Raw genomic sequence first — 25,167 nt, 5'->3', positions numbered from 1 at the left:
GATTTGTAGTAAAACGATCCCTTATTTGCTGTCTTTATTATTGTATGAGACAAACTGTGAATGCCTCACAGAATCATCAAGGAGCTACATCACACTGATCTTTTTTTTGGGGGGGGGGGCAAAGGAATGTGGCCTACTAACTAGGCCCAGGTAGAACGGGAGAGCCTCATCAAGCCAGCATCACAAAGTGTTTACTGTCAACCAAGGGACTCCCTAAACCCCTAGACATTGTTCATGAGGAGCAATACAGGTGGGTGAAGATGTAAAAGGAGCACAAAGAACACTTAGGATCCTGGGATAAGCTGGGCTTCCATGAAAAAAGAGAAGAATAGGGAAGAGAGATCACAGGAAAAAGCAATTGATTATTGCTCAGAGATCAGGGACTGGGATCAGGGAAGTATAGAGCTAATTGTAGTATAAAGGGGCACTTGTTGGTTCCCAACTGCTCAGCCTCGAAATAGTTTTCTTTATTCATTAACCAATAAAAGCATCACATAGACACTATGTGTCCCACACTAGCTAATATTGGAACGGTCCCTAGAGGAAAGATGAATGCTACACCAGGAAAGAAATTGAGACAACATTCAAGGTAACCCGAGGGGTTCAGTGGCAGGAACATTCATTGCTTATCTATAGAAAGCCCACCCATCTTGACCATTACCACATGAAGAACATGACTGCAAAAGGAGAAGTAAGCAAGAAACGAGATTGGGTCAGGCGCAGGGTTGATATACCTCTTCACCATCAGCTCACTGCAAGTCACATTACACAATTTAAGCTTATTCTAGCACAACCCAATTCAGCTGGCATTTGCAGCTTTAATCCCACATGCCCGAGTGACCTTTCCATCCTCACAGATGATATTATGTGAAACAGAGTCTTTTTCAGGCTATATTATACAGTGGTCCGAAAGAAAAACAAGAAGCAGAAAACACATATGGTTTACTATGTTATCAAGGGAAAAATCTCCTTAAATCACTTAAACTTGTGATGAGCTTTGAGTTCAAGCATTTTGGAAAGTTGTGGAAATACTAAATTGAATATGGAGGCTGCCCAGGATGGTATGAATAATTTGTGTGCAGTTCTGTGTGTGTCATCCAGAGGCGGGACTTTGACTATCAGAAGGAAGTGAGAAATTATTAACATCATATACAGTCTTGTCTGGGAGGTGTCTTCTCTGTGTGCATTTGTGCTAAAATTTTCCCTGCAGAACATTGTCCGAACTCTAATTGAAACGTAACAGCAAGGTGTTGAATGCATGGACAGACCGACGAGGGAGAGAAAAGTTGGTCAGGAGTTCTGATCTCCATTCCTCAGTTGACTCTCAATGTTCTCTGAGCCTCCTATTTTCTTGTCTCTAACATATTGGGTCCTAACTCAGGTGATTTTATAGAACTTTATCAAGACCCCTTGTGGAGTAGCCATTGTAGACTTTCGTGTGATGGAGCAACGGGCATGGTTATGTGTATATACCTATACTAGTGCGTCTTTTAATCGACACAGTTTTGTTTTGTATTGACACACTTTTGAATAAGATTCAATTTGAACGAAATGGTTTCTAGAACTGAAAAACAGGTGTGAACGGCACTAAGCTTGAGTTCTAGTACGAGTTCCACCTATAAGATTCACATCTAAAACACAGGTAAGTAAAATTTAACCAAGTTTGCAACCATGAGGGCTGTTCAAACTGTAGGACTCCTGACCTTCAATAATACTGAGATGTTCCTTATTGGGAGTAGAGCTAGACAGCTACCACAGAGCATTGTCAAAGAGATTCTGTTCTGTTTGGTGTCACAGTTTGGATGCTGAATGTCCCCCAATGGCTTAGTTCCAAGAATGTCATTGTTTAATCTGTTTGAGTCTTTTCTCTCTCAGTAAATTGAGAAGAGTAATGGCTGCCCAGAGATGATTGAGAACTCAATGTGACAACACATACAATGCACTTAGCTCAATGCTTTGCATATAAACCATGAGATATTAGCTGGTAGCCAGCTGATGATGGCCAGAAAGATGAAGACAGTGCAGAAACGTCTCCAGATCTGTGGGTTTGGCCAAGGTTTTCCTCCAAGGCAATTTCAGGCATTCGATAGTTGTACACTATTGAACTCAGGAACAAATCTCTCCCTTAGAAAAGTCTGAACATTTTACTTCTTCATACTGCAAGAATGGTCACGAAGAACAGAAGAGCCCTTGAGATTGACAGCATCCTCTGCACACCTCTCTGCTCACTGAAAACTTCTCCGGCCTCAGCCAAGCACAGTGGCTGAAGTGGGCTGTGCTTTTTACTGCACTTTACTGTGTCATAGGAAGAAAGTAGGGGTCTGAGACCCTCACACAATCTCCTATACTTTCTCAGAAACTCTGACCAATGACCAGGTGACATTCCAGTGACTTAACCCTCAACTGACGTTGCTAAGTGGTGGTTCAACTGACTTCTCCTGTTTGCAGGAGCCCTCTAAGCAAGGCTATCCATCCCACTTGGTACTGAACCACATATTCCTAAGACCCCAAACCACAGAGAACAAGCCAGATGCTCGCTTTCCCCAGAGCAGTCCTTTAAATATATTTTTAAAAGCTTGTGGTCTGAATCATTTGCTCTGCAAACAGCATTCTGTTCCTCCCACCGTTCTTCACACACAAAGAAAAATCATGGTATCTGCCCTCTTTTGAGCACACCCAGTTTGCTAATTCCCTGCATATGAGGAAGCTTCTACCGATTCAATGGACCAGAGACCTACACCATTCTACTGTGGGTTAAACACCCATTTACACAAGAATATAGTTTTTCAGTGGGTTTCATAGTGTGCTTTGGAGGCAATTCCTTCCTGAACAGCTGCTCTGACTAAATCGAGAGGGCTGCATCCGTGCCAAGTACATGCTGTAAGGGAACAAGTGCATAGAGCCTTTCTGGTAGAAAGCTTATCTGCAAGGTGGCTGCCAACACCTAACCATGGAAATTTAGGCGTCTTCCTGGCACTAATATCAGCTGCCTTCTGCAGGGCTTCTTTTTCATTGTCTTGAGAAATGTCACTAGTACAGGTGTTACCTCTAGAGACTATTCAAGAGATCTCCAACTGTCTCCTGGCAAGGACAAGAAGTTTCTCTGTCATGAGTTCTGGATGGTTAGTTTAATAAAGAACTTTCCATTTCAGGACATGTAGCACTTTTAGGGCCGTGCAGTTCTTTCTGTAGGGGGCTTCCCTGAGTACTGCGAGAACTTTAGCATCATCGCTAGCCTCTGCTCATGAACTGTCAGTAGCAACCCCAGCTCTAACCACATACATATTGCCATATACATGGTAGGTAGAATTATACCACTGAGACATGATGGTTTAAATGCACATTATCTCAGTATCTAAAAATCTGGATCTAGGCCTGATCGTAGGGTATCGTCTAATTCTACCTCCTCATTTTACTGGTATTAAGTGAGGATAACTGATTGGTGACCCATAAAGCATAAAAGGCCTCTTGGCTTTTCTAGTACACAAATGGTTTTTCACCCTACTGCATGTGATACCACTTCAATAGGAATAAAAAGGATCAGGATGGTAAGAAAACCTTACAGGAAATTGTAAGGGAATACTTAAAAAAAACTATGCTGTATTACTTTAAAAATCTTAAGGAAAAGGGCAAATTTCTAGATTCGTATAAACCACCAAAGCTCAGTGTGGGGAGAAAGAGCAATGCTGATGGAATGGCCATACCAGATTTCCAGTTATACTGTGGAGCAAAGGTAACAAAACAGCATGGTGCTGCACAGAAACAGACACACAGCAATGGACAAATTAGAAGGTCCAAACGTAAGCGCCCTTAATTACAACCTGAAAACATCCACTGCAGAAAAGACAGACTGTTCACCAAACAGTGCCAAGAAAGCTGGACGGCCACACGTAGAAGGATGAAATTAGACCCACATCTATTGCCTTTCCTGTAAGTCAACTGCATATGGATCAAAGACCTCAGGGTGGAGCCTGATACCCTGAAATTGCTAAGAGAAACCCTAGGCAGCACCTTACCCAATGCAGAAGCAGGAAGGGACTTTCTGACTTGGGCTCCACTCGGGGAGGAAGGCCAACAACTGACAAGTGAGACTCCATGAACATAAAATGCTTCTGGACAGCAAAGAAAGCAAGGAAGCAAGCAGTCACGTGAAGAGAAACCCACAGGGAGGGAAAACACGTTTGCTTGTCTGTATTTGATAGAGGTTTAGTATCCAGAATATGGAAAGAACACAAAGAGTCAAGGATACAAATCGCCAACTAAACATGGCTGTAAAGCTGAACTCTGAGTTTTCCAAAGAAGAAGTAAAAATGGCTAAAATATTTAGAAGGGAAAAATGAGGCAATTGTTATAATTTCAAAAACAAAAAAGAATAAAAGTTTTCAACATCCTTAGGAATCATAGAAATGCAAATTAAAATCACTGATATTTTTATCTTACTTCAATCAGAATGGTTAAGGTAAGAGAACCACGGAGGAAAAATTCTGGCGACGAAGTTGAGGAGGGGAAATCTTCATTCACAGTTGATGCCTTTGCAAGCTGGTCCAGAAGCTGTGGAAATCAGTGTGAAGACATCTCAAACACCGAGAAATAGATCTACCATATAATGCAACGGTACCAGGCCTTGGCATGTGCACAAAGGATGGGGCGTCCTACCTCACAGATACTTGACAGCCATATTCATTATTGCTCCACTCACAAGAGTCAGGAGGTAGAAACAACCTACACACCAGTCGACTGATGAATGGATGATGAGAATGTGGTATGTATGCATAATGGGAATATTCTTCAGCTGCAAAAATTGAAAGCACAAATTTTCAGGTAAATGGATGAAACTAGAAAATATTATGCTGAGTGAGATCACCTAGATCTGGAAAGACAAACACCACATACTCTCTATCATTCGTGGTTCCTTGTTCTGAATGCCTGGATGTGAGAATATAGCCTGGAGTAACCAAAAAAAAAACAAGAATGTACAAAGGGACCACGGGTGGGGGCATAGAGAGATCTTTAGAGAGGGGGTAGTAGGACACAGTGGCTCTAAATGGGGAAGTGAGAAAATTCAGGATAGACTTGAAAGGGCAGGAAAGAGGAAGAGTAATTGAAAGGAAGCAGATGGAAGGAGAAATAAATAAGCCCAAAGACAACTGAATATGTCAAAGGGAAACATTTTATTATGGTGGTTTGAATGATAATGTCCCCCAAAGGCTTAAGTGACTGAATACTTGGGCCTTAGTTTCTGGAATTGTTTGGGAAGAATTAGGAGGTATGGCCTTGTTGGAGGAGGTTTATCACTGGGCTAGACTTTCAAAATTGCTTACAGTTTCTTCAACTTCTTAGGAAGTGAGAATTGGGCAATTATTCTAGGTCTGAGTATCTGAATTTGGGGATGTAAGAGGTCTAAGGCAGATGGTACAGAAGACTTTGAGGTTTCAAGGACTCTTTCATTCCCAGTGTGTTCTCTCCATGCCTTCACTGTGCAATCATGGACTCTACCTCCTGAAATCATAAGCTAAATTCATAGTTTTCTTTTATAAGTTGCCTTGGTCATGGTGCTTTATTATAGCAATAGAAAAATCATGCATTGGTGTTTATTTAAGTATATATCTCAAGCTATTTACACATGTGTGCATGCACACACACATATAGAGTACACACACAATTTTATATATTATATATATATATATTACATACATACACACACTATAATATATATATATTACACACACACACAATTTTACTTGGGGTAATAATGCTACCCCTGAGAGCCATAGACTAGCTAACAAAATACCTCAGCACCAGATATAAAATTTTCCTTTCAAGTTGTTGATCAAGAGCCTCCAAAAGACTTGCAAATCTAGGCTATCACCATTGCTCTTGGTTGCCTTCCAGAGCTTGAAGGTAAGATATTGTAGAGGAAGCCACCACACACTTCAGGCAAAGGGTGTGGAAGAATACAGCTGGAACTGACCTAGAAGGCTCCTCCCTGAGAATTAACTCTCACAGTATCTGAAGGTGTTCTGGAAGTTGCCATGAAAAAAAAAGGGAATGAACAGCCTTACCAAGGTATAAAGCCTATGAACCACAACAATAGCCATCGTGGCAAGATATTCTCAGGGGCACAATTGTGACTCTTAATATCTTAAAGTTAAACAACAGCCATCTAGCTGGACTTGTGGCCTGCTAGACAGGAAGGAATTCATGCCTACTACTGTAAACCTAGCTGACACCCATGACTGGTGTGGTCATGTACGCTAGAGAAGATTTGTTGCCATTTTCTGAAACCAGCAAAATTCCCAACTGCATTCAAAGCACCCATCTTTATATTCATAGATAGGTGTAGCTCCCATTTCTCATCAAAGAAGCTACTTTTTGCAGCAGCTGGAGACCATTATAGGAAGCCATAACTGGTCAAAATGAAGAAAACAAGCAGCAGAGGAATAGCCAATTCCAGTCGATACATCTACAATACAACTCCTACTCCTAAGGTTCAGAAAATATCACAGAACGGGGCACAGAAAGATAGGAAGAGTCAGGGAACCAGAACATCCACTGTGAGATTGTGTCTTGTATATAGGACAGGGAAGCTGTACCCATGAAATCTGATGTGCGTAATGACAATACTAGTTCATGTTTCAACATACAGGGTAGAAATTTCACAAGACTCTGTCCCACAATAAAGAGCTATAGGTAATTTGTGGCTGCTAAGAGAGGGAAAAATCAGCCTTCTCCAGGGATGAACCCTTGATAGGTTAGCCAATCCCAAGTGGTCAGACCTGCACTCCATATAAGCAGTACTGAAAAGACTAGTGCATCTGTGTGATTTAACAATACTAATTAAAAAGAGGAGGTCACAAATTTGAGAGAGAGTTATGAGGGAGACATGAAGAGTTTGATAGAATGAAGGAAAAAGTGGAGATTATGGAAATTTCCATTGGAAATTCGTGTACTCATACATGAAATTCTCAAAAATATAAACTTTATGATACTAATTAAATTTTCTTTTATATAAAGGTACACAATGAGCAACGAGAATAAACTACCAGATAACAGAGATAGATGGAAAGAAAAGGCCATGTTTCAGTACCTTTAGTGGCAATTTTCCCTGCCCTCTGAACAAGTAACCCAATATGTTCCTTTTGTATTGAGCTATAAATTACACTGACCCTGAAGAAGATTAAGGGAGATGAGCCAGGGCATCCACATCCATCCTCAATTTGACACAGATCAAATTTGCTTTGGGTCAATTCAATGAGTAAATGTTGACTTCAATTGTAACCTCCAAAGGTAAGGCCAAACAACCTTCCAACATTAGTAAAAATCTCTCAGGATCCCAAAGAAACCGCTCATCTGGTGGGGTAGTAAAATCTTCTAATTCACATTGTGATAATTTATTTTAAAAAAGAAAGGATCCTGTTGAGTTGAAGTCAAATGGTGAGTAGATAAATGGTGAAAAAAATAATGATTTTCAGTAGTCATGTATGTGTGTGTGAAAATTTTTTTCTAGCACACAACCCAGCTACACCATAGAATAATCCATTTATCCAGTAAACATACAGTGAAATGTCTAAATCCTGGAGAAACTTTAGGAAATTAAAGAGACAATTATCTTTCCTCTAGTATTGACAAGTCCAGTGGGGGAAGGACAATCAGCTAGCAGAAAACACAATATATGTTCTGATTGTTGGTTGTAAGGGAAAGAAAAAGAGGCAAAAATCTCCAAGTAATCAATTTATTCTGCTTTGTGTGGGGGGAAGATGGGGTCCTAATGCTCTTTGCCCTCTATTTTTATTTTCTTTCTGGCCTCACGTTTTTCTCTTCTGATACCCCACAAACTTGAGTATACTAACCCCATACTTAGAAACATAAAAGATTGGTATGCATTATACACAACTGCTTTATCGAAGATTGAGCTCTGGCTGGTATCATGAGTTGTTAAGGCTGAGAGAAAGGTATATTGTGTCTCCTTCAAGAAAAAAAAAACATTTGACTGTCTCTAAAATACATTAAATTACATTATCTAATAGAGCTTTTCTACTCATACATTTTTGTATTGTTCAATACAGAAGTTACTCATGTGGCTAAACTGGAGCCATTATCACCAGCAAAATAAATTTTTGTTTCCTTTCATTTCATGTGTAACAAAATGTTAATAGTCACATGTGGCACATATTAACACCATGTACAATATTTTAGAGGTAGCTAGACAATGGAAACCTGTCTATCAGGAGTGTTGGAGCCAGAATGGAGGATAAAAGCAAAGACCCAAGATAGATAGCAGTTCTATGGAAAAGATTCCCCAACTTTCTAGGAACTGAGAACTAAGTAAGTATCCTAGGTTTGAGTACCTAAGGTTGGGAATCCAAGGAAGATATCTAAGCTTGAAGGGACAGGTGACTCATCTCTAAATCTAAACTGTGGACAGTTCTGCTTGTGATGCCTAACTCTGTCTACTCTTAGAGCTCTCTATCCCATGAGATGTGCATTATATTAGCAAAATATAATTGCCGAGGAACCTCAGATCAAATCAATGTGACTTGTCTTCCACCTGTCACCTAATTATTGTAGTCACAAAGCAAAGGTCATATCCTGTCTCTCAAGAGTAGAGATGCTGGCTTGAAGCATGACTACACGAAAGCAAATTCTCAAAAATAGTTTTCTAGTACATTTTGTTAGTTAAAGTACAATTAATATTTACCCTTACGCAGAATTTATCAGATTGCAAGAAGTGAAGTACATGTCACAACTGGAAGCCCTAAAGTACAAGCAGTGCCATCAAGCACTGAGCATCCTAATCAATATAAATTAATTAGAAGATGGTGGAGCTTACAGTTTATGAGGCAGAAAATTAGTTTCTGTAGAAATATCGTTTTATTGATCTGGTTCTGATTTGCTGAGCAGGGCCCTGGAATCTGATTTATTAAGTAATTAGATGATTCTAATGCAAGCAAACTGATGACCATACTTTAACTGGGTCTTCTTTTTAAAATATGTAACTCTGTCCTCCAATACAGAAGTTCTTCCTGAGTCACAGAAAGCATGTTTGAGTTGCAAGAAGCCATAGTAGAGATAGGGAAGGGCCAAGGGATGTGGCTGGAAGCAGGGAAACACGGAACTGAGGATTCTACTTGGTTCATTTTGACTTAAGATTTTGAAGAGATGTCTATATGGGGTTATCCAGCAAGCACACTTTATCTTCTTGTCTAGATCTCAGAGGAAGCTATGGCTAAAGATAAAAGAAGAAAGCAGGTGGCATGAAGATGACAATGAACGTCATGGGTGGGGCAATCACATGTGTATGAAGGAAAGCTTCCTGAGAACTGGTGAGGCCAGGGAGAGAAGGACAAGCATGTGGGGAAAGGAACAGCGCACTCTGAATTGGGAACTAAACTGGGAAATTAGAGTGCTAAGGAAAATGAATGGGGAAGTATTTGAAAAAGGAAGCTGAAGTGATTATAAGAGGTCAAGTAATAATACTGTTTTCAAAACTTGAGACTTCTATTATTTTGTTAACTAAGGTCAAAAACCAAGCAGAAGAAGGGAAGCTGCATTTGAAAAATATAGAATGAAGGATTAGTATCCAAAACATGACTAATGCCCAGACATCAATAAAGAGAACACATATACTTGAATGGCAGAACAAGGAGAAATCAGTCTTGAATTGACCAGGATACAGTCCCTGGTGGCTAGCTTTAACAGTGCTAGAAGGGACTGAGAAGGTTGCCAGGGGAGAAATGAATGTTTAGTCATCAGGGAATGGGGCTACTTGACAAGGATTAGAAGGTGTGGAGGAAGTCTGTCACTGGGGGTGGGCTTTGGAGTTTCAGAAACCTGAGCCAGGCCTAGTGGCTTTCTCTCTTCCTGCTGCCTATGAATTTATATACAGAACTTTCAGCTACCTCTCCTGGACCATATCTGCTTGCATGGCATCATGCTTCCTGCCATGCTGACAATGGACTAAACCTCTGAACTGTAAGTTAGCCCCAATTAAATGTTTTCTTTTCATAAGAGTTGCCATGGTCATGGTGTCTCTTCACAGTAATAGAACACAGACTAAGACGTGATATACATATGTAAAATTTTCAAAGATTAAATAAAAGTAATATAAAAAGAAAAGCACATAGAATTTGTCATAAAAAAGGACCAGACTTAGAGGGGTATATGGTTGATATAAATATAAATAAAAGTAATTAAGAACCAAAAACTTTACATCCTACAATAAAGATACTTGTTCAATCATGTTCATTGCTGCTCTATTCATAATAGCCAGAAATTAGAAATAGCCTAGATGTCCATCAATGGAAGAATAGATAAAGGAAATGTGGTACATTTGCATAATGGAATATTACTCAGCTGTTAAAAATGAAACCATGCATTTCATAGGTAAATAGATGGCGCTAGAAAAAAAAATTAACCCTAGTAAGGTAACCCAGACCCAGAAAGAGAAATATGGCACGTACTCTCTCATATGTGGGTGCTAGCTGTTAATTCTTTGCTAAGCAGGTTATAATCCATATATCCACAGGGTATAGAGTAAGGGAGGGGAGAGACAGGTCTCTCAAAGAAGAGGAAATAGAATAGATCACTATGAATGGAAGAGGTGGGGAGGGAAAGAAGGATCTAATGAGGGGGGAGAAGAGTGGGTAAGGGAGGGACAGATAAAACTAAGGGCCATTAGAAGGATTATTTGGAAACTCAGTTCAGTGGAAGATTCTTAAAATATACACATATATGAAAGAAATAAAAATGGAATCACCAAATATCAGAGGAGACAAAGTTCTGACTCGACATCTCTCATCGCCAAAACCTACAGTTCTAGAAATGGATTACATCTAATTGAATTGTTGTCCAGGGATCCCATGGACACCCCAAAAAACCTAGGCTATTGCCAAGGCTACTGGTTGCTCTCTACAAACTGATGGTAAGGCCCTACTAAAGACAACACCTGTGTAATTCACTGAACGTGGAGAAGTTGAGCTGGTGCTTGCCTAGAGCCTTCCCTCCTGAACAGTGCTGCTGGTACTAGAAGGCTCTCTGCACATTATCTGGGGAGAAAGGTAAACAACCCAACTACAAACCTTTCCATCTACAATGGTGACTTGTCTACAAGATAAACTGGTGTCATGAAGACACAGACTTGTGGGACTAACCAAGCAATATCTAATTGGATTTAAGTCCCATTCCAAGAGGTAGAACTCACACCTGACACACTGCTCAGGTAGCCAAGAACCTGAGACCAGATAAACCAGAGTCCTGGGGGAAAAAAAAAACAAACACTACTGTTCTGCTGAAGGAACATGGCAGTAAAATATCTCTCAATAACATTCTGCTATTCTCATAAATCAGGGTCTTGCTCCATCATCATCAGAGAAGCTTCTTCCTCGGGCAGATGGGAACAAATACAGACCTCCAATGGAATAAGGTGCAGAGAGTAGGAGACCTTGGAATGTTCATTCCTAGTGGGATATCTCCATCAAATCCCTATCCTCGGAGCTCAGGAAACCCTGTGGAATCAGAGGCAGAAAGACTCTAAGAGTCAGTGGGGATCAAAGACACCAAGGAAACAAGGTCTTCCGTGCACAACAGGATTGACACACATGTGAACTCACAGAGGCTGTGGTATCATGCACAGGACCTACACATGTCTAAGCCAGATGGAGTCCCAGTGCTGAGAGGCAGAGCAGACCCAAGACCCCATCCTTAACCCAGAAACTATCTCCAATTGATAACTGCTCACAAATGAAAACTTAGCTTTTTCGGGTGGAGTCTCACTGGGTATACAAACAACTCTTAGGGACAGAGTCCATGCTGAGCACAATACAAAGTGAACTCAACACCATTTTTGGAGGCTCCTCGTCTCTTAAGGTTTGGTCTAGGTATGATTTTTATTTTCTTTCTTTCCTTTTTCCCCTCTTTAGGTTTTTTTGTATATATATGATGGTTTCCATGTTGTATTTTTATGAAATTTCTATATGTGTTCCTTGTGATTTTATCTTTGTATCTTTTTCTCCCAGATGTTTGCTTCATCTTATTTCAGTTTGTTTGTTTTTTATTTTATCTTATTTATTATCATTATTATTTTAAGAAGCCTTTTTGTAGTCTTGAGAGAGTGAGAACGAGAAAGTGAATGTGTGTGGTGACAGAGAGAGAGAGAAAGAGAGAGAGAGAGAGAGAGAGAGAGAGAGAGAGAGAGAGAGAGAGAGAGAGAGAGAGAGAGAGAGAGAGAGAAGATTTGGCTGGGTGAGTAGGGGCCGATCTGGGAGAAGATGGGGGGAGGGACCATAGTCAGGATATATTGTATGAAAAACAACTTATTTTCAATTTTACCAAAGGGAAAATAAGTGGCATTAAGTGAAGTCAGCATTATAGGAGGACCAGCCCCAAAGACAGCACTCAGTTTAACAAACAGTGGCCCTCTCGAAGTCGCAATAAACTGTTGTTTTTCTCTGAAATGCTTCCTTGGAAAAGCACAATTATCCAAATTCGGTCAGATCATAGCCATAGATTTTCCTGGGTGAGGGTGACCTGGCTGTCCTTGCATTCAAATATATTCTGTTTTAACATGGTTGCTATTTGTGGACATCAGAATTTTCAATTTCCCTTTTATTAACAAATACATGATTAGATTATTTCAAACAAGAGCCATGTGATGATCCATCAAGAAAATTCAAGCCCTTCTGAGTACTGCAAGAGCTAGAGTATGGCTGTTTTCCTGCTAACGGCAGCTATCCTCTAATTTCTGGGTTAGGATGCTCCTTAAGAGTGTTTACTCAGCCGCAAACATGACATCTATACTATACCTCCTCTCAGTGGTTCAGGCTCCATCACGGAGAGGGGCCAGAAAGGCTGTATAAGAGAGCATCCTCTGGACACAGTAAGACTGCTGCTCTCATAAACTCACAAGGGTTGTGGTTGCTTGCACAAGATGAATAGTCAATGTTCAGCTTCTAGGTGGGAAGGGTTCACTAGTGCCCACCTCTTGCTGAGGAGCCATTGTCAATGGATTCTGAGGGAGATGGAATGTCAATTTTCTTTAAGGGTGTGGTTCCCGGTAGGTGGAACACACTCCAGTAGATGGTCCTGCATGCATGAGTATATGAGCAGCACAAATTGCATCAGCAAATTGTTAAGGCAAATAAAGAGGACCCAGATTGGAAGGGCATGAGGGTTAACAGAGGGTTCTTGAAGGAGGTGCAAAGAAGAATGGGGGGGGGTGAACAAGACAAAGCGTATGGCTTGCATGTGTGAGATGATTAAAGAATTAACAAGAATAATATATAGCATCCTTTTGTATTTTAAAATATATTTAACTCAAACTTTTACTTAAATAATCATAGGTAGCAGATGGATACCAAGTCACTCAGTGAGAACTTCATTTATTCCTCTTCTTTTGCATGAGTCAGGAGAGACTCAGAGAATCTATCTATATAGTTTCTAAGGGAGGAAATCAAGACTAAAATTCAGACCTTGTGATTGCTAAAAGCAATGTTGTCTGTATGGTTTTCAGTGGCATTTCTGTGCCTCTATGTGCACATTTAAAAGGAAAATTAACTGTTTTAAAATGAGCCGTACATTTTTAAAAGTACCAATTTTTTAAAAGGCTCAATATGATAAGTCATCTGGGAAAGGCAAACTAAATGGATGTTTTTAATTAAGAAAATGATAATATTTGTTACTGGTGAGTGGAGATACTCTTTTTACAACCATTGATAAAAAATGATAATTATTAATACAGTGTTGTAGGAGATCCGTTTTGTGGCAAACATGTTATTAACATACATATTAATAAAGCATTTCAGCTTTGTTGTTATCTAAAATTCCAGCATATGCATAAAGAAATGTGTTTGGGGCATTAAAATCATAAAGTTTTCTGAAATCCTAGAAACACCTACAGATCTAGTAGTAAAAAAATGAATAAGACAGATAGAGGAAAAAATGAATGAGTTCTGTTTCCACATTTTTCAGTGATGTTCAAATACATTGTTGTTAAAAAAAATAAAATACAAGATCCAGAAAACAGGAAAGTGCATAAGCGATGGTGCCATATTTATATAAGACGATGGGGAAAAGTTATGACTTTATATGGTTTTAAGAATATGCGTAAAGATACTGGAAAAAAGTTATCTGGAGATGGGGTGGCCACTACAAGTTGACTTCTTTTTTGCTATTTTGGTCTTATATTTGTTGGCTTCATCTCAAGCCACTGACATTCTACATGTGAGATCTTTAAGACAATGTTGATTATTGAACATTACATTTAAGTTAAAACACTTGATCTGAAGAACTAAATTTTTTTAATGCAGTCATCAATAGCTTAATTTCCTAGGTGCCACTGGGTCCTTGCTATGGAGCAGTGAACCAACTAGGTATATTCCTGCACCTAAAAGACTTTCCCTATAGTTTAGAAATAGATGTATTTTCTCTGCAGAGACCATTTGACTTCCTTTTCTTTTGGGGGGGGGGTATAGAGGGTTCTAGATAAGGTTTTGCTGTGTAGCTTTAGCTGTCTTGAAACTTGCTCTGTAGACCGGGCTAACCTCGAACTCATGGAGATTCACCTGCCTTTGCCTCCCAGGCGCTGGAATTTAAGGTGTGCGCCACCACCATCTCTGACTTTAATATGTTTCTCTTCCCCACAACTCTAATCCACCTTCTGCTCCTCCTGACTCCATTAAGAAGTGCATGCAGGACTGTACAGAGGATACAGTCACAGCCATCCAAACCTATCTCTTTGCTTTATAGCCATCCACAGGTGACCAAAGGATCAGGGCAAAATAGTACAATGTCAGCAAAACAGACCTTCTTCACTTGTCCCAGAAGTGTCCAGATGTCATCTACGACAACACCTGAGCTAGAAAGCCGCCAACTTCAGAAATGACCGACTTAGCAAATGCGATGCTGAGAGTATACATTGATGGAAGCTGCCAACTTAGGCAACTGCTAGCTTAAATAGCTGAAGCTCCTAGCACCCCCACACAAGTTCTACACACACTCTGTAGCTGGATTTTTTTTTCCAGTGGCGCTCCCTCCATAGTAATGAGGAGAATGCCAGGCTGTCAGACTATCCTTCAAGGTCCTTCTACCAGCTGCAACTTCAATATTGTGTGAGGCTTGCCCACACTGGTGGCCGTAGACAGAACTCATGCTTCTGGGCCGCCTCTGAAAACCACTGTTCATATTTCATAGTAATTTAAGTCTGCTCCTTGTCCCTTAAGCTTGCAAATGGAAATCCCTCCATTTCATAGTCTCAGCTGCTAGAACAACTTCATACTGCCATCATCAAAAAAAAGACAAATGCTTAACCCCAGGAAGAAAGTAGTCTTCAAAGATCCTGATGTGTCTTAGAGCAAAGAACAGCATATTGAAGATTCTACGCCTGTAACTTCTCAGTTGAGAACAATTCAAGCTCGCACCTAGAGGCTCTCTGTGTGTGGAACCATGGTATATCACCCAGTATCCAATATCACTCCCACCTCCACCAGCCTGTGTGACCTAGGTAAGTATCGTAGACACGCACATTTAACCCCAACGTCATCCCCACCTCCACCAGCTGGTGCGGCCTTCGTAAGTCCCTGTTTTCCTCTTTCTGATGCTGCTCTATCTTCCTTGTCCCAGCTTTTGACAAAAGTCTTCCCTGAGTTACAAATCAGTCTTTACTGCTCATATCACTAACGTCGCCCCCCCATACTCTGCTGACTAATTTGTACACAGCATTATCATCACAAACATGTTCCTCAATTTATCTTAGCTTTGTCATCTCATTTATGTTGTCGGTCAATACACAGTTACGACCAGTTTAACAAATATAATAACAATTGCTAATGCTAGGAACATACTATGTGCAAAGCTGTATAAACACGTTCTCTCTGATCGCCATAAAGCCCTATTAGAAAGTTAGTAGTGTTATGGACGTGTTCGTAGTTGACGAAAGTAAATGCAGGGAAGGTGACAGAGATGGTTAGTAGGGCATCGAGGGAGTTAACAATCAAGCCCTTGCTGCTTTAAGGACCAGGCTTTTAGCTGCTAACCTAAAACACTGCCTGTGAATAGGAGCTTACAACACCAGCTCTGCATGCTTACTGAACTCAGGCTCTGTACTAGGACTGTCACACACGTTAAGCTCCCCCAAACTCTGGAATCTACATACAGAGGTCATAATACCAACATTTTAAAGTACAATTAAGGGGATCACTCGTAGTGATCTCCCCAAGGTCAGAGAACTATGACTATGAATGCAAGGTGAATCTCCCTACAGAGCTCCAGTCCTAACCCACTATTGATTCCATGACAAGATGGTAGGGTGGACTTGAGTCTTTGAAAACACTATACACGTTTTCAAGAATAACTACCTAGAACAAAACTGGATCTTAACCCCTTCTGAGCAATGCAAACCAACCAAACTGATCTACTGCCTCCCGCCCCTAGCACTCACCTTAGCACATGTGTGGATCCATTAATGGTTGTGGTTGAACAGGGGACAGTCTGGCCCAGAATGGAGGGTCTTCTGTAGCGTTCATCATCACAGCAGAGAATGATGAGGAAGGCACGTCTGAAAGACTTATTCAAGAAGGCATAGAGAAAGGGGTTCAACCCTGAATTGATGTAGCCAAGCCAGAGGAAAGCAGTCCACACCTGCTCGGGGACAGTGTAGTCTATGAACGGGTCCACGACATTGGTGACAAAGAAGGGGGCCCAGCAGAAACAGAAGCAGCCCATGATGACGCATAAAGTCTTGGCTGCCTTGGTCTCTGTCCGCATGCGATGTGTGCTGTGCTGGTCAGCTGGCTGGGGCCTGCTTTCCGGGGTGGCTCCTGCTCGTTGTAACATCTGGATCTGCTGGGCATGCTCCTTAGCGGTGACATAGATACGGTAATAGGCCAGCACCATGAGGAAAAATGGGATGTAGAAGGCTACAACGGAGCAGGTGATGGCGTAGGGCTTGTTGACCATGAAGACACAGCATGTGGAGTTAGAGCTGTGGTTGAGTTTCCTTTTCTCTATCTGAGAGTTGGGGGGGTGGGGAGAAAAGGGGGGTGGGAAGGCGAGTGAGGAGCAAACAGTGAAATATGGCAAAAGTGAAAAAGCAGGAAAAAATGGGAAGAGAAGAATATGAAGAAGATAAAGAAGAGGGCAAGAGTGAAAGAAGGGGAAAGAGAAAAGAAAAAATAAGGTTTATTATTAAAATTTTATTTTTCTTACAAATCTATAGCACATAGGACTTTCATGGTAGAAAAAGAACGTAGCCCAGAGTTCAATGAGCTTGTCTGTGTGAGGTCTCAGGAAGAAAAGGAAGATATAATCAGTAATCATTCTCAATTCCATCTACACATTTTCTTCCTTGTCTGACTTGATCATAACACATGAATATCCTTTAACGAGATGTCTTAGATCACTACCATCAACTATGTTTATGATATGTGCAGATTTTGACCCCTCATATAGATCAATTGCTCAATTTCTTCATTTTAGCTGCCACGTATTTTAAATAATAACTTTGTTAATATTTGAAAACTTCACCCTGTATCATTGTAAACCCAGATCTTTGGGGGATACTGAGATCCTCCCTAGACCTGTTTCTTTGCTTACTAGATATACTGATGGAAGGTTTACCATTTAGAAAGTATAGTACTGGAAACATCAACACGGAGAAATGAGCAAAAGAAGCATAGGGCTTGGGAGAAAGGAAAGGTAGCTATTTCACAACCACGAAAGATAAAACTATGCCAGATTGTTCATAGTTTTACGTCTCATGGTTTTTGTGAACACAGGTCAACCAGTTCAAACATTGGATAAATAAACAATCCCTAATTTTTAAATTATATGTCATCCTGAGTAACATTAAGAAATTCTACTCCATTCTCTTCTGTCTCACACAGGGAGGGAGTCATCCCTCTCTCCAGCATCTCTACATTATATATGTCACACAATCATTAACTACTTCGTGGCATTCTCAGTCATCAGAATGACTGTTGAGATACTTGCCTTCAAGTAGCCCTTATTTTCCTTCACAATGGCCCCAAGCACAAGATTAGTGCAATTTGATGGCAGCATGTAGTTGTAAATTGTTCTACTTTATTACAATCATTGTTATTGGTCTCTTTCAGTGCCTAACTTATAAGATGAATTTTAGCATACATGTGTATAGGGAAAATACTATATGTATGTGTAGTATATATGTAGTGGTTCCAGGAATTTTCAGGGGTCTTGGAGTGTAACACCTAGTGGATAATGGGATATTCATTCTTGCCTCCTATCTTCTACTGAATCCACTCCACTCAGGACTTATTTTCAGTCCTTCCATCCAGACTGCCATGGTCAAGGTTGCCAAAGACCTCCACAAATCTGTCTTATTTTAAATCAGCTAATGTACTGATGCATTAATGTATTGATGCATCTGAATCTCAAAGCCTCCCTTACGATACATATTTTATTGAAGTAAAGCACAATGTACAAAATCATAAATGTGTACGGTGAATGAATTTTACAAAGTAAAAATACATATGTAGCCCTACATGTACAAATCAAAGTATAGAATCTTAGTGGCATCTCTAATGCCTCCCAAATACCCTTCTCAGCTATAACAATATAGTTTGTTGTTATAGTCATGTAGTTCCCAATGGACTGTATCAGTGAACATTTCTGCCACTAGGCTAGGAGCACACTAGTTACTCCACATCCTAGGTTTCACTTGTTATTGTCTATACATAGTTGTTCCTCATTGTCGGCTTGTTTAACTTTTTTAAAGTATTATCCATTTCTCTCTTTCTCCCTCTCTTTCTCCCTCTCTTTCCCCCTCTCTGTCTGTCTCTCTTGTCTGTCTGTCTGTCTGTCTGTCTGTCTGTCTCTCTTCCCCCCCCCTCTCTCTCGTGTGTGTGAATGTGTGTGCGTTAGTGCTTTGAGAATTTTAAACAGTGTGCTTTGATAATATTCACCCTTCCTTCTCCAAGTCTCTCCAGTTGGACCTCTTCCTTTTTTATCCATTTTTCTCTTGATTTTCCATCAAGGCCACCTTGTGTTTCCCAAATATACTTGGATTGTGGTCTTCCATTGGAGCATGACAGACTTATCAAGGGCTACACTCTTAAGGAAAATCGATCCTTCCTCTCCCAGCAGCTAGTAACTGCCAATAGCTTCACTGCCAGGGGTGAGACTTCATGCCTAATTCCCCAGTCAGTGCTGGGATTTGGTCTGGCTCAAGTTTGAATAGGTCTTATGCATGCTGTCGTAACCACTGTGGATTCATATGTGCAGCTGCTCTGATGGATTCAGAAGGCAATATTTCGCTGTCGTCATTCAAAACATCTGACTCTTACATTCTTTATTCAGTGATCCTTGCATCTTTGGAGGGGGAAGTGTGGTACACAAGTACCTTTTAGGGATGAACATTTTATGGTCTCTTACTCTCTGCACATTGATTAGGTGTGGGTATCTGTGTTGATCATGGTCTACTGCAAACAAAAGCCTCTCTGATGAAGGTTGAGAGCTGCCTTAATCTGTGGGTATATTGTCATTAGGAGACTGCTCAATACTACATCCATTTAGCAGAATAATAGTAGTAGGTTCTTTCCCAGGGTCTGTGATCAGGCTCTTGGCCTGATAATGGGGCCAGGTATGGGTTTCATCTTGTGAAGGTGAAAATTCAAACAGGAAGTGATTGGTAGTTCCAATAAGATTCATGCCTTTCATACCTTATGTCTTTCTAGGCCAGTTATTATTACAGCTTACAGAATTCACAGGTGGGTATGTTTGGTGATGACTTTTTTCTTTGGTAGCATGTATAACCTCTGCCAGCACCATGAACGCTAGCCAGCGGGAATGAAGCTTTCAGGTCAGTACCAGCTTGATTTTCCACGTTCTATGTTTCAAGAATGTGGTGTCTTTGGTAGTTTGGACTGACAATAGCCTTTATTGTGTGAGCATCTTGGGGAAACTCACAGGCCAAGAGGTCAACCTTGAACAGTGTCTTGGGCTTCCTTGTCCACATGATTTGAGCATACTGACATGCATTTCTTGGGAAAGAAGGAATGAGTTTCTGCTTCTATTCCTAATCAGTGTTTTAGTTCCTCCTCTAAGGCTAGATTAGAACACTGAGCTACTTCCTAGCTTCTCAGGCCACAATCTTGCAATTGTCTTTAGACTCAATCCATGTTAGTCTTCTTAGGCTCAGTGTACCCTGTCCTCTGTACTCTGTTTCATGTTTATCCCAACTCACCTGAGGAACTGGAATTTTTAATCAACTACAGTAACACAGAGTAAAGTCTAAATTAATCAGGACTGCTCACATTGGGAATATGGTTTTAACACACATTTCCAGACTTCTAGATGCCAATTACCACTTCACCATTTGTCTTGGGAAGTCATTATTCAGGAAATTTCCCCTTAATAAACATCTATATAGGTCTTTTTTGTTTCAATAGTTTGATATTCTGGACATGTTCATTGTCAAATATATATATTACAGATTCTTGGCTTATTCATTTATTGCTTTCTTACTAGTATTATGTGATGGCAATTTTAATTTTAAAGAAACTTTAGCTTCAGTTAGTGCCTTTGTGGCCTGTTAAGAAATCTTTATCCCTCATGATAAAAAATTCTCCTATCTACCACTTGAAGACATTTTCTCATATCTTGGTACACATTTGATGTATGAATTTTTACATTGTGAATTCTTCAGTTCATTTGGTATATACTTTTTCTGTAAGTTTTTTTGTTGTGGTTTCTGTTGCTATAATAAAACACCATAATCAAAAGGAACTTGGAAGGAAAGCATTTATTTTATCTTAAAAATCCCAGATCACACTCTATCTCCGAGGAAAGTTAAGGCAGGAACTCAAGATGGGAGCCTAGAACCTGGAACTGAAGCAGAAGTCATGGAGGAGTGCTGCTTACTGGCTTGCTCCTCCCCATGGCTTGCTTTGCTGCTTCCTTATTTATGCAAGCCAGGAGTGGCACTGCCCAAAGTGATCTGGTCCCTCCTACATCAAGCATTCATCAAGGTGATACCCCCATAGGCTTGCCCAAAAGCCAATCAATATTATGGGGGCATTTTTCCAATTAGGATTCCCTCTTCTCAGGTATGTTGAGTTTTTGTCACATTGACAAAAGCAAGCAGCACAGGTATGGAGTTACTAGACAATCCAAATTTAATAAAAAATTAAAAAATTAAAATGAAATGGTAGGAAAATCTTGAGAGCAATATAGAAAATCCCGACACACAGCCATGTGCAAATATATCTTCCTGTTTAACTTTTCATTTTATCAGCACAAAACATCTTTGTCTGAAGTAATACTACGTGTGTTAAATTTGCTTCATCACATGTCATAGTAAAGCTATATAAGCTTTTTAAAAATTTAGTACTTCTTCTACCCTTCTGTCTACTCCCTGCCCCCATGCTCCCAATTTTGTCAGGCCATCTTGTCTGTTTCCAATTTCCAGGTGGTTCTGTATATGTTTTTCTTTGGATCCACCTTATTACTTAGCTTCTCTAGGATCATGAACTATAGGCTCAATGTCCTTTCTTTATAGTTAGTAGAAGGGAAAGAGAAGGGGAGAAGGGGAGGGTTGAGGAGAACTTGAGGAAATAAGATAGTCAAGACGGAGGAAGGACAGAGATGAGAGCAAGAAAAGAGATATCTTGATTGATGGAGCCATTATGGGGTTAGCAAGAAACCTGGCTCTAGAAAAATTCCCAGGAATCTACAAAGATGACCCAAGCTAAGACCCTAAGCAATAAAGGAGAGGGTGCCCTGAACTGGCCTTGCCCTTTGGTCAGACTGATGATTATCTTAAATATCACCACAGAATTTTTGTCCAACACCAGATGGAAACAGAGACAGAGACCCACATCGGAGCACTGGACTGAGCTCCCAAGGTCCAGTTGAAGAGTGGAAGGAGTGAGAATATGAGCAAAGAGGTCAAGACCATGAAGAATTCATCCACTGAAACAGTCTACCTGAGCTAATGGGAGCTCACAACTCCAGCTGGACTGGGAAGGAACAAACATAGGACCAAACTAGTCCCTCTGAATGTGGTTGACAGCTATATGGCTGGGGCAGACAGAGGGGCCACTGGCAGTTTGGGATCCTATTCTCTTTGGATGTATACCTTGCTCAGGCTAGATTTAGAAGGGAGGGCCTTGTACCTTCCACAAAGCAAAATGCCTTACCCTCTCTTAGGATTAGATGGAGGTGGGGTGGGAGGGTGTGTGGAGGGAATGGGAGGAGGGGAAGGAGTGGGAATTTGGATTGTTTTTTTTAAATCTAATAATAAAAACAATTCAGTACTCACAAGGTACTGTGATCTTACCATTTTATAAATTTTTAACCTTTATACTGTATTCTGCACAATGGGCCGCTCTTTAAACAGCATATATTTGCAATTTTTCTGGATTCAATATAACAGCATTTATCTTTTTAGCAAATTTTCTTCACAGAATTTAGTCATTTGACATTTACTATAATCACAGGTTGATTCTATCCATCTTAAGACGCTGTCACTATTCTATTTCTGTGAAGAGACACCATGACCTCAGCAACTCTTACAAAAAGAAAACATTTAATTCGGGTCTTGCTGACAGTTTCAGAGACTTAGTTCATTATCATTACAGTGGGGAGCATGGTGGTAGACAGGACAGGCATGGTGCTGGAGAAGCTATACCCTGATCCACTGGCAGAAAGAAGCTGGGCTTGGTATGGGCTCTGGAAACTTCAAAGCCCCCTCCCAGTGACACACTTCTTTCCAACAAGGACACACCTCCTGATCCTTCTAGCCCTTTCAAATAGTACCACGCCCTGGTGACTAAGCATTCAAATTCATGATTCTGGGGGAGAATTCTTATTCAAACATCTTCCTTGGGTTTTTGGCCTCTTTCCTTCATTTTCTTTTACTTATATGTTCTCATCTTTTCCATGAAGACCATGTCTATCTATGAAATATAATTACCACATTATTCTTTTTGACAATACAAACATCTTAAACACTGAATCTTCATTTTCTCATCCATTCTTTCCTGGTATGTTGATTTTTATGCGTCTTGATTCGATCTGTACTAAAAACAATCCAGGAGGCATTAAACATAGTATCTCAGTAGTCAATATTCTTTTTGGTTTTGTTGTTGTTGTTGCTTTCCTGCTTGTATACTCATCATTCCGAGTGTTCTGTATTTTTTCTGCTCTCTGATATTTTCATGTGGGACTTTTTTTTTAACTGTAGAGAATGGGACTAAAAAAAAATTCTTCTTTAAATAATATTTAGGATAAAAATTTTGCTGAATTTTTTCCTTGAGTAAAAACATCTTTAATTAAAACATTCATTAAAAATGGGCTGATTTCTTTAACATTTTATCAGTAATTGAAAGTTTCTAGTTATATGCAGCATGTTTCAACCACATTCACCTATTCATGACCCATGCTCTTCCCACATCCACCCCTTTCTCTATCCACTCCTTTTCCCATTCAAAGAACCTTCCAGTCAATTTGTGCAGTATAAAATATTCTTGGATGTTTGGTCTTCCACCAGAGCATGGTCAGCTTGCCAGGAGGTACACTCCAAGAGACTCTGATCCTTCCTTTCCCAGCATCTAACAGTGACTAATGACTTCAAGGCTAGGGATGGGATTGTATGCCCAACTTCTCACTCCAAGCTGGGATTTGTTCTGGATTAGGCTTGCACCAGATTTTTACTGCATAGTTTAAGTTGGCTTGGACCATAAATTCTCCTGCATCTGCTTCTTAAAAGCTATGGCTGTAGGCATGAACTACAATTCTCGATACTGGTTTTTGAATATAATACATTTTATTCATCCTTATAGTCATAGCTAGGACAGTTGTCATACCCAGAAACAGCATTCTCCAGTCTTACTTTAATGTGTTTTTAAATTGGTTTTCTAGAATTTTCCCTCTTTTTTATGCTTCCTTCTTAGTTGTATCTTTCAACCCTCCACCAGTGACTTTTTCAGTTCTTAGACATCTTCTCTTTCATATCTTCATTCCCCAGGTGATTACATCTATTTGTATGGGTTTAAACAACGTCTAGCTCTGAGAATGCTACAAACGTGCTGTTTGTTTCTCATAGAGAATTCCCATAAATATCATGGTTTGATAATAAGATGATTGCTTTACCATTGCACTAAAATATCACTATTTTTAACAGATATTTAACGCTTATGTTGTGTTTTCTGTATCTCATAGAACCTGTCCTACTGTACTTCCAATCTGGAATTTCCAGCTGAAATCAATAGTCATTCTCTCCATTTTTCCAGTGGTTCCAACCAAAATCTTGGTTGTAGTAAACAAAGGTTTTCCTTTACCATTTCTCTTCCAACCATATGGATGATCTTACTTACATTAAAAACCTACCTATATTCTGAATCATAATCTCCATCACTTCCACTGAAAGTACGGCACCATTATCTCTTACCCATGACATTACTTTAGCAGACTTTTTAACAGAAAAAATGAGGATTCTTTCAAAATATTATAAATCATATTAATAACATGCTCAGACCCTACAGCAATCCATATCTCTCAAAGTTGAATCTCATGCCTTAAATGTCCCACAGAACAACACATTATTTTCCTATTTATTGTATTTTATCATCTCTTAAACTCCTCTCCTGCTTTCTTACCTCCACATTAACTTTGTATCGTCCCATGACAGGCTCATCTTGCCTCTGGACCTTTGTATCAGCTATTTAATGCCCACAGCATGCTTTTCAAAGATACCTACAAGTATAATTCCCCCATCTCCTTAAAGTTTTTATTCAAATGTCACCTTCTCAATAGAGCCTACTCGAACTCCCTATTTAGACTTTCAATCTGCTAGCAACCCACCTTATAAAGATTTAATATTTGAAAATTGTGTGTGTGGGTGCGTGCACCCACATGTGGGTATGTGCTCGTGTGAACAGGTTGCCAGGGAGGCCAGGGGTGTTGGAGTCCCTGGAACTGGAGTGACAGGCAGTTGTGAGTGGTGTGGCTGCCGTCCACATTCTTGTTTCTGAGCCATCTCTTCAGCCCCAAACTGAAGTAAAATACAGCCATTATCGCCTCACATGCTAGATCTCTGCTTATGTTCAGTGTATCACCTGCTGCTTGCATCTCCCTGGATGGACATAAAGTTACGAGGATTTGGACCAATACCAGCTCGGCTCAGTGATGCAGCTCCGG

General features: G+C 40.2%; 1 protein-coding gene across 1 annotated transcript in view; it reads right to left on the bottom strand.

Annotated features, from left to right (window-relative positions):
* The window catches only part of Htr4 (5-hydroxytryptamine receptor 4), a 52,353-nt gene that overhangs the window by 7,248 nt on the left and 19,938 nt on the right, over window positions 1–25,167 (bottom strand). Inside the window, exon 5 of the mRNA XM_042055170.1 lies at window positions 16,433–17,001. Within this exon, the coding sequence (XP_041911104.1) occupies window positions 16,433–17,001 (569 nt within the window). The remainder of the gene's footprint in view (window positions 1–16,432; window positions 17,002–25,167) is intronic.

This window comes from Arvicola amphibius, chromosome 5 (assembly GCF_903992535.2).
Source record: "Arvicola amphibius chromosome 5, mArvAmp1.2, whole genome shotgun sequence".
Classification (NCBI taxonomy): domain Eukaryota; kingdom Metazoa; phylum Chordata; class Mammalia; order Rodentia; family Cricetidae; genus Arvicola; species Arvicola amphibius.
This window is presented reverse-complemented; position numbering and strand designations above follow the sequence as displayed.